Source organism: Nerophis ophidion, linkage group LG17 (genome assembly GCF_033978795.1).
Source record: "Nerophis ophidion isolate RoL-2023_Sa linkage group LG17, RoL_Noph_v1.0, whole genome shotgun sequence".
NCBI lineage: Eukaryota > Metazoa > Chordata > Actinopteri > Syngnathiformes > Syngnathidae > Nerophis > Nerophis ophidion.
The window spans coordinates 22,940,431-22,959,561 of record NC_084627.1 but is presented as its reverse complement, the minus strand read 5'-3'; the positions used below and the strand labels follow the sequence as shown (position 1 = coordinate 22,959,561).

The window sequence follows — 19,131 nt, the reverse complement described above, 5'->3', positions numbered from 1 at the left end:
AAAACAACAACAGCAAACACAACAAAAACAACAACAATAGAACAACACCAGCACATACAATATGTACAAATATGATCGTAAAAGTGATAACAAATAAGCAGTTAGCGAAATAAATAATAATATAGGAATGACAATGAGCATTCTTACACTAAAACTGGAGCAATACAAATACCAATAGAAAAAGCGCTATTGGTCATGAACCAAACCAATAGTTTACCTCTATTATCAATGTAATGTTTATATTTTATTTCTAATTGTTGTAGCAACTCGGCTATTCAAGTTAAGGAGGTTTGTAATTTCAAGATGAGTGCACCACAGGGCTAGTTACAGTGTGTGCACCTGTCAGCAAATGAGGACTGTTCAGCTCGTTGTTGTTGTTTTGACTCTGTTTTTAAGCAGACAGTTGATCCAGCATCCCTTTGTTGTTTGTTCGATATTCAGTACTGTATTGCGATTTATATTGTGTCCAAAGTGTACTAAAAGTCACTAAAATATGGACTTTTGTCAAAGTTGGGACCCATTAATTACGGTTACCTTGGTTCTTATAGAGCAGGGGTCGGTAACCTTTTTGGGTGAGAGAGCCATGAAAGCAGAATATTTTAAAATGTATTTCCGTGAGAGCCATATAATATTTTTAACACTGAATACAACTGTCAGGTTCAAACACTGATGACATCTATTAAACAGACAAGAAGCAAGGAATTAAACAGAGACTGCATTCAATTTAGCTCAATGAGAAGAAACACGTAGACCTGTACCATTGTACAGTGTCGTCCCACGCTCTGACAAGAGAATTCTACGCCTCCTCTTTTATTTGGACTTTCCCTGATTACAACAACTAAATGCGTGCATATTTTTATTATTTTTAATAACATTGTTATTCTGAAGATAACCAATAATAAATAAAATACTTTTGACCATTAATGCGACTTTTTGAACAGGTGCGATAGAAACGGATGGATGTTTTATATTTTGAACGTTATTTTCAACACTGTGATTACCAGCAAAATTATTCATTACTTATCGTGTTAAGCAACGTCAGCAAAGATTTATCTCAGAGCCAGATGCGGTCATCAAAAGAGCAACATCTGGCTCAAGAGCCATAGGTTCCCTACCCCTGGATAGAGGAACTTGGACCACAGTAAACACATTGGCAGATCCTTGCATTGACATTTTAACTTTGCTAGAAAACCAACAGCGAACACTGGGGTCACTTGTGATTTACATAACTGAGGCTTTCCTCAAGGTGCCCGTTTTGTTACAACATGTTTTGTGCATTATGTACCTAAACTGTTGCTGTAGCACAGGGGTCACCAACCTTTTTGAAACCAAGAGCTACTTCTTGGGTACTGATTAATGCGAAGGGCTACCAGTTTGATACACACTTAAATAAATTGCCAGAAATAGCCAATTTGCTCAATTTACCTAAAATAAATCAATCTATATATATATAAAAAATGGGGGCTTTCTCTCTGTCATTCCATTGTACATTTGTTTCCTTTTAATTGAACGGTTTAAAAAAATGAAAATTAAATTTTGAAACATAGTTTATCTTCAGTTTCGACTCTTTGAAATTCAAAATCAACCGAAAAAAAGAAGAGAAAAACTAGCCAATCTGAATCATTTTGAAAAAATTTAAAAAGAATTTATGGAACATCATTAGTAATTTTTCCTGATTAAGATTAATTTTAGAATTTTGATGACTTGTTTTAAATAGGTTAAATTCCAATCTGCACTTTGTTAGAATATATAACAAATTGGACCAAGCTATATTTCTAACAAAGACAAATCATTATTTCTTCTAGATTTTCCAGGACAAAAATTTTAAAATAAATTTTAAATACTTTTAAATAAGATTTAAATTCGATTGTACGGATTTTCTAGATTTGCCAGAATAATTGTTTTGAATCTTAATCATAATAATTTTGAAGAAATATTTCACAAATGTTCTTTGTCCTAAAAACAGAAACTAAAATGAAGAATTAAATAAACATGTATTTATTATTCTTTACAATAAAAAAATAGATTTACTTGAACATTGATTTAAATTGTCAGGAAATAAGAGAAAGGAATTTAAAAGGTAAAAAGGTATATGTGTTTAAAAATGCTAAAATCATTTTTACGGTTGTATTTTTTCTCTAAAATTGTCTTTCTGAAAGTTATAAAAAGCAAAGTAAAAAAAACAAATTAATTTATTTAAACAAGTGAAGACTAAGTCTTTAAAATATTTTCTTGGATTTTCAAATTCTATTTAAGTTTTGTCTCTCAGAATTAAAAATGCCGAGCAAAGCGAGACCAGCTTGGTAGTAAATAAATAAAAAAATTAAAAAATAGAGGCAGCTCACTGATAAGTGCTGCTATTTAAGCTATTTTTAGAACATGCCAGCGGGCGACTCATCTGGTCTTTGCGGGCACCGCGTTGGTGACCCCTGCTGTAGGTAGTGTACTTCAGATGCAATCAGTAATCATTTGTTCAATCTCTTTAGTCATAGTAGTAATGTTCCTCAAGGATCCCCTTTGGGGTCACCCTTTTTCATTATTTGGACTATTCAACTGGGGCAGCGCAGTGGAAAAGGGGTTAGTGCATTTGCCTCACAATACAAAGGTCCTGAGTTCAATCCCTGGCTCGGCATCTTTCTTTGTGGAGTTTGCATGTTCTCCCCGTAGGGCTGGGCGATATATCGATATACTCGATATATCCCGGGTTTGTCTCTGTGCGATATGAAAAATGACTATATCTTGATATTGGAGTAAACATTCTCACGCAGTTGCTTTTAGCTGCGGGCATTACACTGCATGTGTTTCTCCCTCTTTCTTGTCTCTCCTTCTCACAGAGACTTAAAACAAGCGCACCTTCTTACACACGTAACGTGTGCAACGTCACACACCCTCCCCGAGCAGAGAGGTAGCAACATGGTAACATTAGCTGTGGTGCTAGCGGTGTGTTGCAAGTGGTAATACGAGAGAGAGAAGGTGCGAATCTGGTAACAAATGAAGGAAGAAATTAATTCCCAAGAAAAACAGCACAGGGTCCATCGTCCGGCAGTGGTTTGGCTTCCAGCGGGAATATGTCAAACATTTATACGGCAGAAACGTTGCTACAAAAAGTAGCAGCACTGCTAATGTAGCATCATTTGAAAAGTCACCCGCTAGAAAATGAAGAGTGCTTCAAACTGTGCATGTCAACATCTCCGTTCGGTGCCACACCCACAAAATGCCGAAGCAACAATTTCCACATCAACACTGTAGGACATATACTATTTGATATGCAGCTCATTTTTATTTGAGAGTTATTGAAATATCTTGTGACATCATTCACAAAAGTACACTTTATTTGTTTTTAACTATTGTAAGGGTGTTCTGTACAAAAAGTGCACTTTAATTTAGTGTTGTTTTGATATGTCATCTTAAATGATAAATGGTAAATGGGTTGTACTTGTATAGCGCTTTTCTACCTTCAAGGTACTCAAAGCGCTTTGACATTACTTCCACATTTACCCATTCACACACACATTCACACACTGATGGAGGGAGCTGCCATGCAAGGCGCCAACCAGCACCCATCAGGAGCAAGGGTGAAGTGTCTTGCTCAGGACACAACGGACGTGACGAGGTTGGTACTAGGGGGGAATTGAACCAGGGACCCTCGGGTTGCGCACGGCCACTCTCCCACTGCGCCACGCCGTCCCTAATATTAGTGATATCTTAGTGACATCATGCACAAAAGTGCACTCGTAGCTTGTTTTAAAATGTGACAATCTTGCACTTTCTGTTTTTAAATGACATGAATGTTTGTGCCCCTGCTTAATAACGGTTTAATAAATACACTTTTAGTTGTGATTTCCCTCTCTGCATGAAAGTTTAAAAGTAGCATATATTAATGCAGTATGAAGAAGAATGTTTTAATGTAGACACATAGAATCATCATACTGCTGTGATTATATGCATCAAGTGTTCATTCAAGGCTAATGCAAAATATCGAGATATATATCGTGTATCGCGATAAGGCCTAAAAATATTGAGATATTAAAAAAAGGCCATATCGCCCAGCGCTATCTCAACCGTGACTGCGTGGGTTCCCTCCGGGTACTCCGGCTTCCTCCCACCTCCAAAGACATGCACCTGGGGATAGGTTGATTGGCAACAATAAATGGTCCCTAGTGTGTGAATGTCAGTGTGAATGTTTTTTGTCTATCTGTGTTGGCCCTGTGATGCAGTGGCGTCTTGTCCAGGGTGTACGCCGCCTTCCGCCTGAATGCAGCTGAGAGGCTCCAGCACCCCCCGTGACCCCAAAAGGGACAAACGGTAGAAAATGGATGGATGGATGGCTTGCAAGTAAAACTAATTTCTTACAGATTCTTAAAAAAACTACTTGAGTGTTGTCATATAAATGGTCTTTGACTAATCATGACTCCCACTAGTCAAAGCCTTGGATGTCTAGAACTCTGCTTATGTGGGAAATAATTCATGCTGTGTATGAGCTGTGTTAAGAGCTGTGGTGCTTTTTTTGTGGACTTCTGGATCTGCCTCCCGGGAGCCTTTTGGCCATGGAGACCAGCTGCTGGGTCTCTGCCACACCGGAGTCGCTTTGGAGGGACTGGAGGAGATGCGGATGAGGGGACAGGGCTGCGGAGCTGGCACTGAGCGCTGGGACGGAGAGGCTTCGCGGTGTCTTGGCTGGGTGAGCAGGTGTCGGACCCCTCAATCACCTTGGACGTATCATCGCTCATCCATGCGGACTGGACACTGGCCGGGGGTGGAGTCGGCTGTCCTGGTTGCTTTGTTGGGTCTGCTCCTGTCTCTGGCCATCCTCCCTCCACCCCAGCGGACAATGGCGTGGAACACCGCAGAGGCCACCACAGTGGATATGTTTATTTTACTTTTTATTCATAGCTGTATGTAGAAGTGTCTGGTTGTATCTGCTGCTTTAATGTCTTTAATGTCCTCTGTGTTCTTTGATGTTTGATGTTTCCCTCTTACACACATGTAAGAGGGGTGTGTACTATGGCTATGAGTTGTTGTTTTTTTCCCTTGGCCTCAGTCTGCACCCCCTCTCCAGGGCCCAGCTTAAGACCGATTTTTTTATTTTATTTTAATCTTCTATTTTTTTCTCCCCCCCTTGTTTACCTGTATCTCATCTTTTTTTGTAAGGGGCGCTGGAAGCCGGCAGACCAGTCAGCGATCCTGTTCTGTCTCCCTTTAATGTTTGTCTGATCTTGAATGGGATTGTGCTGAAAATTGTAATTTTCCTGAAGGAACTCTCCTGACGGAATAAATAAAGTACTATCTAATCTAATATTTGCCACCAACCCAGTGGCTCCAAAATATTTGTGCCTGTCCAAATTTTGTGGCGGATCATGTTTATTTGATGAAATTAAGAATGCTCCTTTCTTAAACAGAAAAAGTCACATGTGCATGTGTGTTACGGGGGCTAAGGCATGAATTTTTTGGAACGAATCCTGACAAAAGGCAAATACATTGGCGGGGAAAGAACTCCAGTCGAGGTGCAGAAATAGTTTACTCAAATTTGAACTATATCATCAGATTATTTTAGTGGAAATAGTCATGAAATTGGGCATCTAACGGTTTATGGTCAGACAGTTATTGTACCAAATTTAAAATTCCCTTTAGTCTGTTATTGTAACAGAGAGAGAGAGCAGCCAGTGCTGTTGTGCCAGAGTGTAAACCTCACTCTGTCACCTTAAGAGTTTGCGCTAGACATGGAGTTGGAACGATGTCGAGCGTTCTCCACTTTCATTCAGCAGACCCACTTTTAAGCCCTGGGCAAAACAGAAGCAGGGGCTGGGCAAGGCAGGCTGAATATATACAAGCATATTTTAAACAAATCTGATGAATATCTTGACAATTGACCACGTAACAATGATAATTTTGGTCACAATAATTATATGACATTTTCTTAACACTTTAGTAGGGGGAACATCTTCTAAGTAACAAAGACTTAATTTAGAGTTATTTGGACACTAGGGGAACATCTAAGGCAGTGGTCACCAACCTTTTTGAAACAAAGAGTTACTTCTTGGGTACTGATTATTGCGAAGGGCTACCAGTTTGATACACACTTAAATAAATTGCAAAAAATAACCAATTTGCTCAATTTACCTTTAATAAATAAATCTATATAAATAAAAAAATGGGTATTTCTGTCGTACATTTTTTTTCCTTTTACGGAAGGTTTTATGTAGGGTATAAAAACACTTAATTGAACGATTTAAAGGAGGAGAAAACACGAAAAAAATGAACATTAAATTTTGAAACATAGTTCATCTTCAATTTCGACTCTTTAAAATTCTAAATTCAACCGAAAAAAATGAAGAGAAAAACTAGCTAATTTGAATCTTTTTAAAAAAAAATTTAAAAATAATTTATGGAACATCATTAGTATTTTTTTCCTGATTACGATTAATTTTAGATTTTTGATGACATGTTTTAAATAGGTTAAAATCCAATCTGCACTTTGTTAGAATATATAACAAATTGGACCAAGCTATATTTCTAACAGAGACAAATCATTATTTCATCTAGATTTTCCAGAACAACATTTTTAAAAGAAATTCAAAAGACTTTGAAATAAGGTTTAAATTTGATTCTACAGATTTTCTAGATTTGCCAGAATAATTTTTTTGAATTTTAATCATATGTTTGAAGAAATATTTCACAAATATTATTCGTCGAAAAAACAGAAGCTAAAATGAATAATTAAATTAAAATGTATTTATTATTCTTTACAATAAAAAAAAAAATACTTGAACATTGATTTAAATTGTCAGGAAAGAAGAGGAAGGAAGGTAAAAAGTAAAAAGGTATATGTGTTTAAAATTGCTAAAATCATTTCTAGGGGCTTCACGGTGGCAGAGGGGTTAGTGCGTCTGCCTCACAATACGAAGGTCCTGCAGTCCTGGGTTCCTATCCAGGCTCGGGATCTTTCTGTGTGGAGTTTGCCTGTCCTCCCCGTGAATGCGTGGGTTCCCTAATGCGTGGGTACTCCGGCTTCCTCCCACTTCCAAAGACATGCACCTGGGGATAGGTTGATTGGCACCACTAAATTGACCCTAATGTGTGAATGTGAGTGTAAATGTTATCTGTCTATCTGTGTTGGCCCTGCGATGAGGTGGCGACTTGTCCAGGGTGTACCCCGCCTTCCGCCCGATTGTAGCTGAGATAGGCGCCAGCACCACCCGCGACCCCAAAAAGCTTGCTAGTAAATAAATACAATTTGAAAAATAGAGGCAGCTCACTGGTAAGTGCTGCCATTTGAGCTATTTTTAGAACAGGCCAGCGGGCGACTCATCTGGTCCTTACGGGCTACCTGGTGCCTGCGGGCACCGCGTTGGTGACCCCTGATCTAAGGGTTAAGGTTAAGGTTACTAATGTCATGATCCATGGTCCGGATCATGTTTGTTTAGTTCTGTTAGTTTTAGACTCCATTAGTTTCTGTTTTTGTGCACCCTTGTTCGTTTTAGTTACCATGGCGACGTATGATATTCAACTGCCTCTGGTGTTCGAACAGCGCACCTGTTTCCAATCTAGAGACATTATTTAAGCCTGTCTTTGCCAGTCTGTTGTCCTGGCTTAATTGCTTGTTTTCATGTCTGACTCCAAGTTTATGCCAGTTGTGCGATTCATGCCGTGTCCACATAAGTGTTAGTTGTTTCATGCCACAGTTTGATACCGTTTCTCCATGTCCATAGTTCTTGCTAAGCGTTAGCGTCTGTTTCCTGCGTTAAGACTTTTTTGTTCTTTAGCCTCTCGTGTGAACGGCGTGCTTTCCTTTTGTTTTGGTTCCTGTCATTTCTGATGTGTAGGATTAATTGATTATTAAATATGTTCCTACCTTCAAGTCCTGTCCGGAATAGTCTGTTTGCATCCTGGGAGAACAAACCTCGCAGTAAACTGCAAAAACCACGTCTTGACAACTAATAAGCAATAGTTTCGACGTTATTAAAGGAAGACTCTTAGTTAATGGCTTACTGGTTGTATAATAAGGCCATGCAGAATAAGGCATTAATAAGTACTTAATAATGACTAATTAAGAGCCAATATGATACTAATTTGCATGTTACTAAGCAACTAATTAATGTTGAATATGTTCCTCATAGTAAAGTGTTACCGAAATGTTTAATATTTTATACGCCACAATGATTGCACAAAGCCAGATTCAGTGTAGTAGACACAGGCACATAAATCCTTGCTGTACTTTTGTTTCCATGAATGCAGCAATTTTGCGGAATATCTGTATGCAAGAGATGGAAACTCCATCCATCCATCCATTTTCTACCGCTTATTCACTCATTTTTCATTAATTTATTCAATAATTTGCATTTTCAGGCACTAAAAAGCAGTTTTTCTGACTTTATTTACGTAGGATCGGTATGCTACATTCCATGTGTAATATGTATGGTATGTATAACATATGTAACAGCAAGACATGGTATATTTATTACTTATTTAGAAAGTATGCGTGTTTTACGTCTGTTATTTTTTATGCTTATGTTATTTAGCCATTCAATGTTGGCATATGGACCAGTGAGTCACATGAAAAGACAGCACAAACTATTTTGATATAAAAGGACCACGATCCAAAAGGACCTTGTAAACATTTTAGAGTCCCTGTGAGCATTATTAAAAAGGATGCGTTACAAACATTTACAGGACAGTGTTTGTTGGAGAAAAACAACGCCAGCACTGCACATTTTGACATTGAAACATTGTTTGCTTGATTTCTTTCAAACAGTAATGATGTATTTTTTCTTCCCATGAGCATTTACAACCTCCACCCAACCCCTCGATATTTTCCTCACCTTTTTGCAAGGTTTTAATCATGACGAGACTAAATGACAGCCCCCAAACACAATGGCCGATACAAATAAGAAAGTCTTTTGTGGAAATACCTGCAAAGGTCTGGGGTGAAGATGTGAATGCGTTCATCTTTTTTCAGCAGGGGATGGAAAGCACCTCCATCGGATCCATTGATGCTGTTGCTTTGGTTGGTGTTCCAAAAGGTCAGTTGTCTGCAAAACATTTTGAAGTATTTTCAGATTCAAGGTTTTCTACTTGGTGCTGGATGGATAAAGTTCAGTAACTACAGTTTGTAATTAGAGGGAATACGTGATTAAACAAGACGTTTTTCATTATTGTTGGTCGGCTATCCTACTTATTATCATTTCCATCTCAATGACACTAAATTACAGCGAAACGTTTCATGATAATTATCTGAAAGGGGCACTTGGTAGAGAGAATGCAGTACCGCTGATAACAAAGCCTAAACAGTCACTTTGCAGCCATTACGGTTTCAGCGTATCCTGCCCCGTCCTATGAGAAAACATCCGGGCACAATCATAAAAGGAAAAGAACCCTAGGCCCTATTTTTGCCTTAAATCATGCAGTTTCAGCATATTGGACAACAAAAGGGAAGGAATGTGTTACCTTTGACCTTTCCAAGTTTCCACTCTGCCATAATCCAAATAGTTCTGCTCCCCCGTGTGAAAGATAAATTCCCCGTCTTTGCTTCCATTTTTCTATGGTAACAAAAAACATACATGTCATTTTGCGAATATATTTGGTTACCTGACAAGAAGTTAAAGCTGTCCGTGCCTTGTACATCAGGCCAAAGGTGGTCTCAACTTCAGGGTTGGCCGCAGCAGCGCGGACCAACAGGGGGTCCTCGTAGCCCCACAACAGTTCATCCACTGTGCGTGTGGTGAAAAAACCGCTCTTGATGGTGTTCATCCAGATGTTCACCATAGACGCCCTAAAGAAGCTCCCTTTCACCTTGTTCATCACCGCCTAACAGAGACAATTGAAGGCGTTTAGACTTTAGAAGAATACCCTAGCACTTTTTATTTCCTTTGACGTACCCAAGCAGGTATGTTGACGGTGGTGATGTTATCGAACGCTGGGTCACCCACAGATTTTTCTCTCAGGAACACAAAGCTTTTTGTGTTGTACGCCGACACCATTTTGCCATCGTCCACCATGGTAACATTGTCCTTGTACCTGTACTCTCTTCGCAGACACAAAAAGTAGGGTTATCAAATTTAACGAATCCATTCATACGATTAATCACAAAATATCATTGCATTAGTCATTTACAAACACAGATTAATCATGAAATTTATTCTGTGTGCACAAGCGCTTTTACTTGAATGTGGTGCGGGTTGTTATACGGCCAGTGATCAGGCCAAAGCTCATGTCAGTGTAAGGCTGGGCCGTGAAAACGATATCAATATCTTTCGCTATAGACACGTAATAGAGGCCTTCAAAAACGGTATGTATGTATATATATATATATATATACACATACATACATACATACATACACACACACACATGTACATACATACATACATACACACACACACATGTACATACATACATACACACACACACACATATACATACATATATACACGTACACACAAATGTCTATATATATATACACATACACACATATATATATATTTGTATATGTATATATATATATATATTAATGTGTATATATATACACTGTATGTGTATGTACTGTATATGCACACATACATACACATATATACTGTATATACATACATATATACATACATACACATGTATAGATACAAACCCCGTTTCCATATGAGTTGGGAAATTGTGTTAGATGTAAATATAAACTGAATACAATGATTTGCAAATCCTTTTCAACCCACATTCAATTGAATGCCCTACAAAGACAAGGTATTTGATGTTCAAACTCAAACTCTTTTTTTTTTGCAAATAATAATTAACTTAGAATTTCATGGCTGCAACACGTGGCAAAGTAGTTGGGAAAGGGGATGTTCACCACGGTGTTACATCACCTTTTCTTTTAACAACACTCAATAAACATTTGGGAACTGAGGAAACTATTTGTTGAAGCTTTGAAAGTGGAATTATTTACCATTCTTGCTTGATGTACAGCTTAATGCGTCACACATTTTCGATGGGAGACAGGTCTGGACTGCAGTTGGGGCAGGAAAGTACCCGCACTCTTTTTTTACCAAGCTATGCTGTTGTAACACGTGCTGAATGTGGCTTGGCGTTGTCTTGCTGAAATAAGCAGGGGCGCCCATGAAAAAGACGGCGCTTAAATGGCAGCATATGTTGTTCCAAAACCTGTATGTACCTTTCAGCATTAATGGTGCCTTCACAGATGTGTAAGTTACCCATGCCTTGGGCACTAATGCACCCCCATACCATCACAGATGCTGGCTTTTGAACTATGCGTCGATAACAGTCTGGATGGTTCGCTTCCCCTTACGTCCGGATGACATGATGATCTCGGGCCCAGCCGGCGACGTTTTTGGATGTTGTTGATAAATGGTTTTCGCTTTGCATAGTAGAGCTTTAACTTGCACTCACAGATGTAGTGACGAACTGTATTTAGTGACAGTGGTTTTCTGAAGTGTTCCTGAGCCCACGTGGTGATCTCCTTTAGATTGATGTCGATTTTTGATACAGTGCAGTCTGAGGGATCAGAGGTCGGTCATTCAATGTTGGTTTCCGGCTATGCCGCATACGTGGATTGATTTCTCCAGATTCTCTGAACCTTTTGATGATATTATGGACCGAAGATGTTGAAATCCCTAAATTTCTTGCAATTGCACTTTGAGAAACGTTGTTCTTAAACTGTTTGACTATTTGTTCATGCAGTTGTGGACAAAGAGGGTGTACCTCTCCCCATCCTTTCTTGTGAAAGACTGAACATTTTTTGGGAAGCTGTTTTTATACCCAATCATGGCACCCACCTGTTCCCAATTGGCCTGCACACCTGTGGGATGTTCCAAATAAGTGTTTGATGAGCATTCCTCAACTTCATCAGTATTTATTGCCACTTTTCCCAACATTTTTGTCACATGCTTCTGGCATCAAATTCTAAAGTTAATGATTATTTGCAAAAAAAAAAAAAGTTTATCAGTTTGAACATCAAATATGTTGTCTTTGTAGCATATTCAACTGAATATGGGTTGAAAATGATTTGCAAATCCTTGTATTCTGTTTACATTTACATCTAACACAATTCCCAACTCATATGGAAACGGGGTTTGAAGATAGATGCTGTTTTTTTTTACTGTAGGCAAAGAAAAATAATAACATTATAGGGGTATACAGAGAGGTGCGGGGACCCTAGACGTAGTTGTGTAGTGTCATTACCAAGCTAAATGAAAGATAGTTAAAAGTAATGGACCCTTTTTGTACACTCAGTTATATTAAATGTGGCTGCGACTAGGTGGCGACTTGTCCAGGGTGTACATCGGCTTCCGCTCGAATGCAGCTGAGATAGGCTCCAGCGACCCCCCGCAACCCCGAAAGGCTTCAGTGACCCTCCCGCGACCACAAAAGGGACAAACGGTAGAAAATGGATGGATGGCTTATACATGTGGGCCTATTTAGGGCTATATAAGTAAACATTGATTGATTGATTGATATAGATATAAATACTGTTAAATGTAGCTTTGATGTAGCAAGCTACTTTTGCCGTGTAGCTTGCTTTAATTCTCGGGAGATACCTTCACCTGTAGCTTAGGGACATTTAATCAAGAGTAACTTGTAGCTCATTTTTTTAAGTACCGGTAGCTTGCACATCAGCGCACACCAGTTACCTATGATAGATATAGCCCTGCTGGGAAAAAGTGTTTGCAAATAGCAGAGGAGTTATAATACAGGTAGATTCAAAACGAATACGCCAAAACCCTCACGCATTTATTCAGTTCTAAAGCATTGTAATAGACTGAATCAATGGTCATTTGATACAGGAGTTATCCAAGTTTTCACCGTTTTGGTGAAGACCACGTGTTTATTTACCCTCTAAATGGCGACTCCTCAACAGAAGGCGTTTGATGTCTTGATGTTGTCCGTGCGTCCGGTGGTGGCCACATTGAGCACTTTTAAAGCATGAAATGAATACTCGAAGTTATGTACAACACATCTGTTGAAGCTATGGTTTGCTATTGTTTTTCATTTTTGAAATATTGAGGGATAATTTAGGCATTTTCTTTTTGAATCACCTTACTGCCTCCCACCCAGTTTCTTGATGAGGATTTTGAGTAATTCTTCACCTAAATGGGAATATATGAACATCCTAGCAGTCGGCATCCTAATGACAGCAGACCTTGTACTGTAAGTGAAGTTTTATTATGTTGTTGGCTCTCATAAAGTCTGCAGTGAGTAATAATCAGTGATGAAGGAAATATGTAAATGTTATTATAAATATTACTACATTACATATATATCTACATATGTTATTATACATGGGGCGGTAGAGTGGCCGTGCCAGCAACTTGAGGATTCCAGGTTCGATCCCCACTTCGGCCATGCTAATCACTGCCGTTGTGTCCTTGGGCAAGACACTTTACCCACCTGCTCCCAGTGCCACCCACAGTGCTTTAAATGTAAATTAGATATTGTCATGTATTTTGACCATGTCTTGTTTGGCTTTGTTCTGTTGACCTTTGGACTCTAAGGTCCCGTTTTTCTTCACTCCCTTGTTTTGTCGCCATTACTCATTGTGTTCACCTGTCTCTGATTAGTACTCGCCTGCTCACCTGTTTCCCAAGCACTAATTAGAGGCAGTATTTAAGTTCGTCTTTGCCAGTCAGTCGCCCTAGCGTCATTGTGTTCTTTTCATGCCGAAGTCCATGCTGCTCTTGTCAAGCCATGGTAAGTATTGTTTGTTTTATGTTCATAGTCTGTTTGTGTTAGTTTTGTTCCTTAGCCAAGTTGTGCCTCCGCTGTGAGCGCTTTTTGTTTGTACCTTTTTTTAGTTAAAATTAAATAAGGTTTTTACCTTAACGCCATGTCCCGAGTAGTCCGTCTGTCTTCCTGGGAGAACGACCCCGCAGCAAGCTGGGACCCCCCCATTATGACAGAATAACTAAAAAAAAGGTACAAACTAAAAGCGCTCACAGCGGAGGCACAACTTGGCTAAGGAACAAAACTAACACATAAACAAACTATGAACATAAATCAAACAACATTTACTATGGCTTGACAAGAGCAGCATGGACTTTGGCAAGAAAAAACTAGCATGTACAGAGCATGAAAAGAACACAATGACGCCAAGGCGACTGACTGGCAAAGACGAGCTTAAGTACTGCCTCTGATTAGTGCTCGGGAAACAGGTGAGTGGGCGAGCACTAATCAGAGACAGGTGAACACAATGAGTAACATTGGCGACAAAACGAGTGAAAAAAAACCGGAACTTAAAGAGTCCAAAGGTCAACAGAACGTAGCCAAATAAGACATGATCAAAAGACATGACAGATATTGGGTTTTATTAGGTAAATCGCTTTGATTCACTAGAGAAAAGCGCTATATAAATATAATTCATTTTATTTCCTTTACTAGAAGAGAGTCCTTAAAAATTAAGAAATGTGATGTACTTTGTAATTGTCATCGATATTAAAATTGTCAGATAATAAGAACATGAATAAACCATTTTTCCCCCAAAAAACATTTCTTGAAGGAGAGAGGTGTTGTAATCACGGGCATTATCTATTCTGGTCAATACTGTAACTTAGCTTTTTGGTCATAAATGATAGCATGCGCTGCAGAAGCAGTCCATGACCCTTGATACCAATTTAAGGGTTTCGAAATGGTTGTCTCAACACGACATGTTGCACTAGACATCAGCTCTACATGGAAGTCTTCCAACTTCCAAAATCCTTAATAAATGGGTTCAAATTTCTAGATTAAAAAAAAGAAGCAGAAGTTGCCCAGCCTTAGTATGAGTGTTGAGCAATAACAGCCACATTACAACAGCTTTGCTCACATTACACAAGATGGACAGACATAGACACTTTGGCCTCATCTACTAAGATCCAAATACCACACGCTAAGCTGTAATGTTTGTCTGATCTTGAATGGGGTTGTGCTGAAAATTTTAATTTCCTTAGGGAAATAATTAAGTATTTCTGATTCTGAAACAGCGTGCGCAAACTGTAAAATTGCATGTACTATTGTCCAAAGCAGCCCTGGGCTATTATATTGACTCGGGGGCCACATTTAGAGAAAAAAATGTGTCTGGGCACGGGATAACTATTTTTAGGGACATTAATACAAAACCTCACAACAATGTCTGATTAAATGCTAAAAACATTATGACAGATCGCCTTAAAAAGCATAATGGAATTTTACATTTTTCTATGAACGATAAAACACTGAATATTGACAAAATATGAATGTCACCCCCCTTTCGATAGACATATTTTAGATCGACATATTTTACAATCAAGTGAAACGCAACAAAAATGCAACAAACAGTGAAATTTGAACGCGAACGGTACAAAATAAACCCACCTACTGTCACGCTTATGGATCATGTTTTGTTTTGGTCATGTTCGGTTTAGTTTTTTGGACATTTAGTTCTTTATTCCATTTCCTTTTTTGTCTTGTTACCATGCCAACTCATTAGTTTTCACGAGTTTGTATGGCCATACTACCCTGAACATCCCCAATCTCGTTTGTTCTCAAAGCTAAGCAGTGTCTGGCCTAGTTAGTACTTGGATGGGAGACTACCTAGGAATACCAGGTGCTTTTGACCTTTGGACTCTTTAAAGTTCCTTTTTTTTCACTCCCTGTTTTGTCACCATGACGACCAATCAGTTCACCTGTCTTGTCTCACTTTGTTTGCATTTATCATGTTCATTATTTAAGCCACAGTTACCAGGTAGTCAGTCTGGCAACATCACCTCCTGCACCCATGATATCCATGCTGCTTCTCATTCCCTTGTCTCAGTCACAATAAGTTTTTGTTATTCATGCCATAGTGCAAGTGTTTTGTTTCATGTTTATAGTTTATAGCCTTTGTGGTAATCTTTAGTTTCATAGCCCAAGTTTTGTACCTCCATTGTGAGTGTTTTTGTTGTATTCCTGTTTTTAGTTTTGGTGTTAAAATAAAGATGTCTTTACCTTCACGCCGTTTCCACTCCATTCGTTTTGCACCATCCATTTTCTACCGTTTCTACCTCACAATACGAAGGTCCTGCAGTCCTGGGTTCAAATCCAGGCTCGGGATCTTTTTGTGTGGAGTTTGCATGTTCTCCTCGTGAATGCGTGGGTTCCCTCCGGGTACTCCGGCTTCCTCCCACTTCCAAAGACATGCACCTGGGGATAGGTTGATTGGCAACACTAAATTGGCCCTAGTGTGTGAATGTGAGTGTGAATGTTGTCTGTCTATCTGTGTTGGCCCTGCGATGAGGTGGCGACTTGTCCAGGGTGTACCCCGCCTTCCGTCCGATTGTAGCTGAGATAGGCGCCAGCACCCCCCGCGACCCCGAAAGGGAATAAGCGGTAGAAAATGGATGGATGGATCAATCGTTTTGCACCTCGGGAAAACAACCCAAGACCAAGTCCAAGCCTGACACCTACATTCTGATACATCTGATATATCACAAAGCTTTAGAACTTTGTTGTGAAAATCTCCTTCCGCATCTGTGGAAACGCTTCCCGCCCACACTGCTTGGTGCCTCGTCTGAGCTGCTGTGACGTAGATTACTATAGTAACTAATTAGATGACGATAGTAACAAATTAGTTTACCATCCATCCATTCATCCATTTTCTTCCGCTTATCCGAGGTTGGGTCGCGGGGGCAGCAGCCTAAGCAGAGAAGCCTAGACTTCCCTCTCCCCAACCACTTCATCCAGCTCCTCCCTCCAGGCCAGCTGGGAGACATAGTCTTCCCAACATGTCCCGGGGCTTCCCCGTGGCTTCCTGCCGGTCAGACGTGCCCTAAACACCTCCCTAGGGTGGTAGTAACTAACTAGATTCTAAAAGCATAGATTCCAACCATTGAAATTCTTTGTATTTTTCAAGACTTACGGTCATTAGAAAAAATAATGGCAGCTACACGTTCCATCTTAAAGATCTAAAAAAATTATTTGGGAATGTCCGGCGGGCCAGATTGAAAAGCTTAATGGGCCGCATGTGGCTCCCGGGCCTTGATTTGCCCAGGTCTGGTCCAGAGAGTACCCCGCCTTCAGCCCGAATGCAGCTGAGATAGGCTCCAGCACACCCCCCCCCCCCCCGACCCCAAAAAGGGACAAGCGGTAGAAAATGGATGAATGAATTAGTAAGCGTGTTGCGAGAGAGCTACAAAGGCAATTAAAAGCAAGTGCAAAGTGATTCAACTCAGCCTATTTAACCTATTTATCTACTCAATGGCCTAATGGTTAGCATGTCCGCCCTGAGATTGGTAGGTTGTGAGTTCAAACCCCGGCCAAGTCATACCAAAGACTATAAAAATGGGACCCATTACCTCCCTGCTTGGCACTAAGCATCAAGGGTTGGAATTGGGGGTTAAATCACCAATAATGATTCCCGGGCGCGGCCACCGCTGCTGCTCGCTGCTCACTGCTCCCCTCACCTCCCATGTGGTGATCAAGAGAAATGGGTCAAATGCATATAATAATTTTGCCACACCTCATGTGTGTGTGTGACAATCATTGGTACTTTAACTTTAAATGAGGTTTTTGTGTGTACAGTGGAACAGTTTGTACAGTGAAGCGAAGTTCCCCATACAAACTATGTAAACATGAATAATTGGTTCATGCCTCAACAACAGTCTGTATTACATTAAAAAAAAAGGTTTAAAGTGGAACTTTGATTTACAAACGATTATTTGGGACCTTTTTTTTATGATTCGCTGCTCGGATCATTCCATATTCGTGTTTCGTTCCATTTGTGTATTATAGTCTGCCAATGTTTGTCTTAGTTCCTTGTTTAGTCTGTTACCATGGTTGCTCATTAGTTTTCAACTGCCCCTTCTTTTCGACGCACACCTGTTCCTCGTTATTACTGGCTTATTTAATCCTGCCCCTTTTGTTATTTCGTTCTCGGTTCCTAATTTGCTCTCTTGCAACAAGTGGCGACTGTTTTCCATGCTCTTACTCGCTAGCTTTCACGCTACGCTTTATTTATTCCTAGTTTTCATGCTAGTGGTTTTGTTTTCCTTTTTGTGCCTTTGTGCCAAGTGTTAGTTTTTCTGTTGTTTTCTTCCATGCTAGCGCCTTTTGTTTGCCTTTTCTGCCTAGCACCAGTATTTTTGTTCTTAGCCTTTTATTAGTTAAATAAATCATTTATTTCTTACCTTACGTTGTGTTCTTGTCCGACGCATCCACGGAAGAACAAATCCGGCATCGTTATGCCCACCAAATGTCACACTTTTCAGTCAACAAACCTTTAGGTCAAGCCATATATGCCTCCGTGTGCGAACAATGTCTCGCCGTACAAAAGCTTTGTTCATTCATTCATTTTGTGTGCCGCTGGAAACACTATGGTAGATGCCATTTTGATGACTTTACTTCCTGTAAACACGGGCACGGCCAGTTTTAAGAGGCAGGGGACCTCCATCACGTTTTGTTTACATATTAGCGAGGAGTACACGGCGGTGCCAACGGCGCACACATTGATTAGCAAATATGGACGAAACGCACATATTGATTAGCAAATATGGACGAAACAAGTCCAAAATTGCAACATTTATAAAAAATGAAGTTCATGTGGTTGATGACTTTCCCAAAGGCTTAGAATATATTCGCAAGGACAGAGGGCGAAGGTCGAAAAGCTGTTGCTCTTGTGGATGAATGAGAAGCAGTTAGGAGGTAACAGTATTTCCATATAATACAGCTGAGGAGAAGGCAGAACTAGGATGCAAGCAGATGAAGGATTGGCGTTTAAATTGGTTTTTTATGTCGCACACGGACATATTTGAGTGAGAGACTGAAGGCTATATTTAGTGTTAACAACAACCTATGTATGTGTAGCGTGTACTTTACAAGTGAATTATATTTATATAGCGCTTTTTTTCCTCTTTAAAGCCCTTTATAGTGAAAACCATTATTAACATCTTTAAAGGCCTACTGAAACCCACTACAACCCACCACGCAGTCTGATAGTTTATATATCAATGATGAAATATTAACATTGCAACACATGCCAATACGGCCAGTTTAGTTTACTAAATTACAATGTTAAATTTCCTGCGAGTTTCTTGTTGAAAACGTCACGGAATGATGACGCGTACGCGTGACGTCACTGACTGTCAGGAAATATTAGCAGCTGCACCACTCGCAGATAAAAGTCGTCTGCTTTAATCGCATAAT

The 19,131-nt window shown here is 39.6% G+C and overlaps 1 protein-coding gene across 2 annotated transcripts in view; it reads right to left on the bottom strand.

The window, feature by feature from the left end:
* Positions 1–19,131, bottom strand: part of scarb2b (scavenger receptor class B, member 2b) — a 79,556-nt gene that overhangs the window by 26,029 nt on the left and 34,396 nt on the right. For both annotated transcript variants that reach the window (XM_061876592.1, XM_061876593.1), the window contains exons 3-6: positions 9,876–10,023; positions 9,613–9,804; positions 9,445–9,536; positions 8,910–9,029 (exon numbers count right to left, since the gene is read on the bottom strand). In XM_061876592.1, the coding sequence (XP_061732576.1) occupies positions 8,910–9,029; positions 9,445–9,536; positions 9,613–9,804; positions 9,876–10,023 (552 nt within the window). The remainder of the gene's footprint in view (positions 1–8,909; positions 9,030–9,444; positions 9,537–9,612; positions 9,805–9,875; positions 10,024–19,131) is intronic.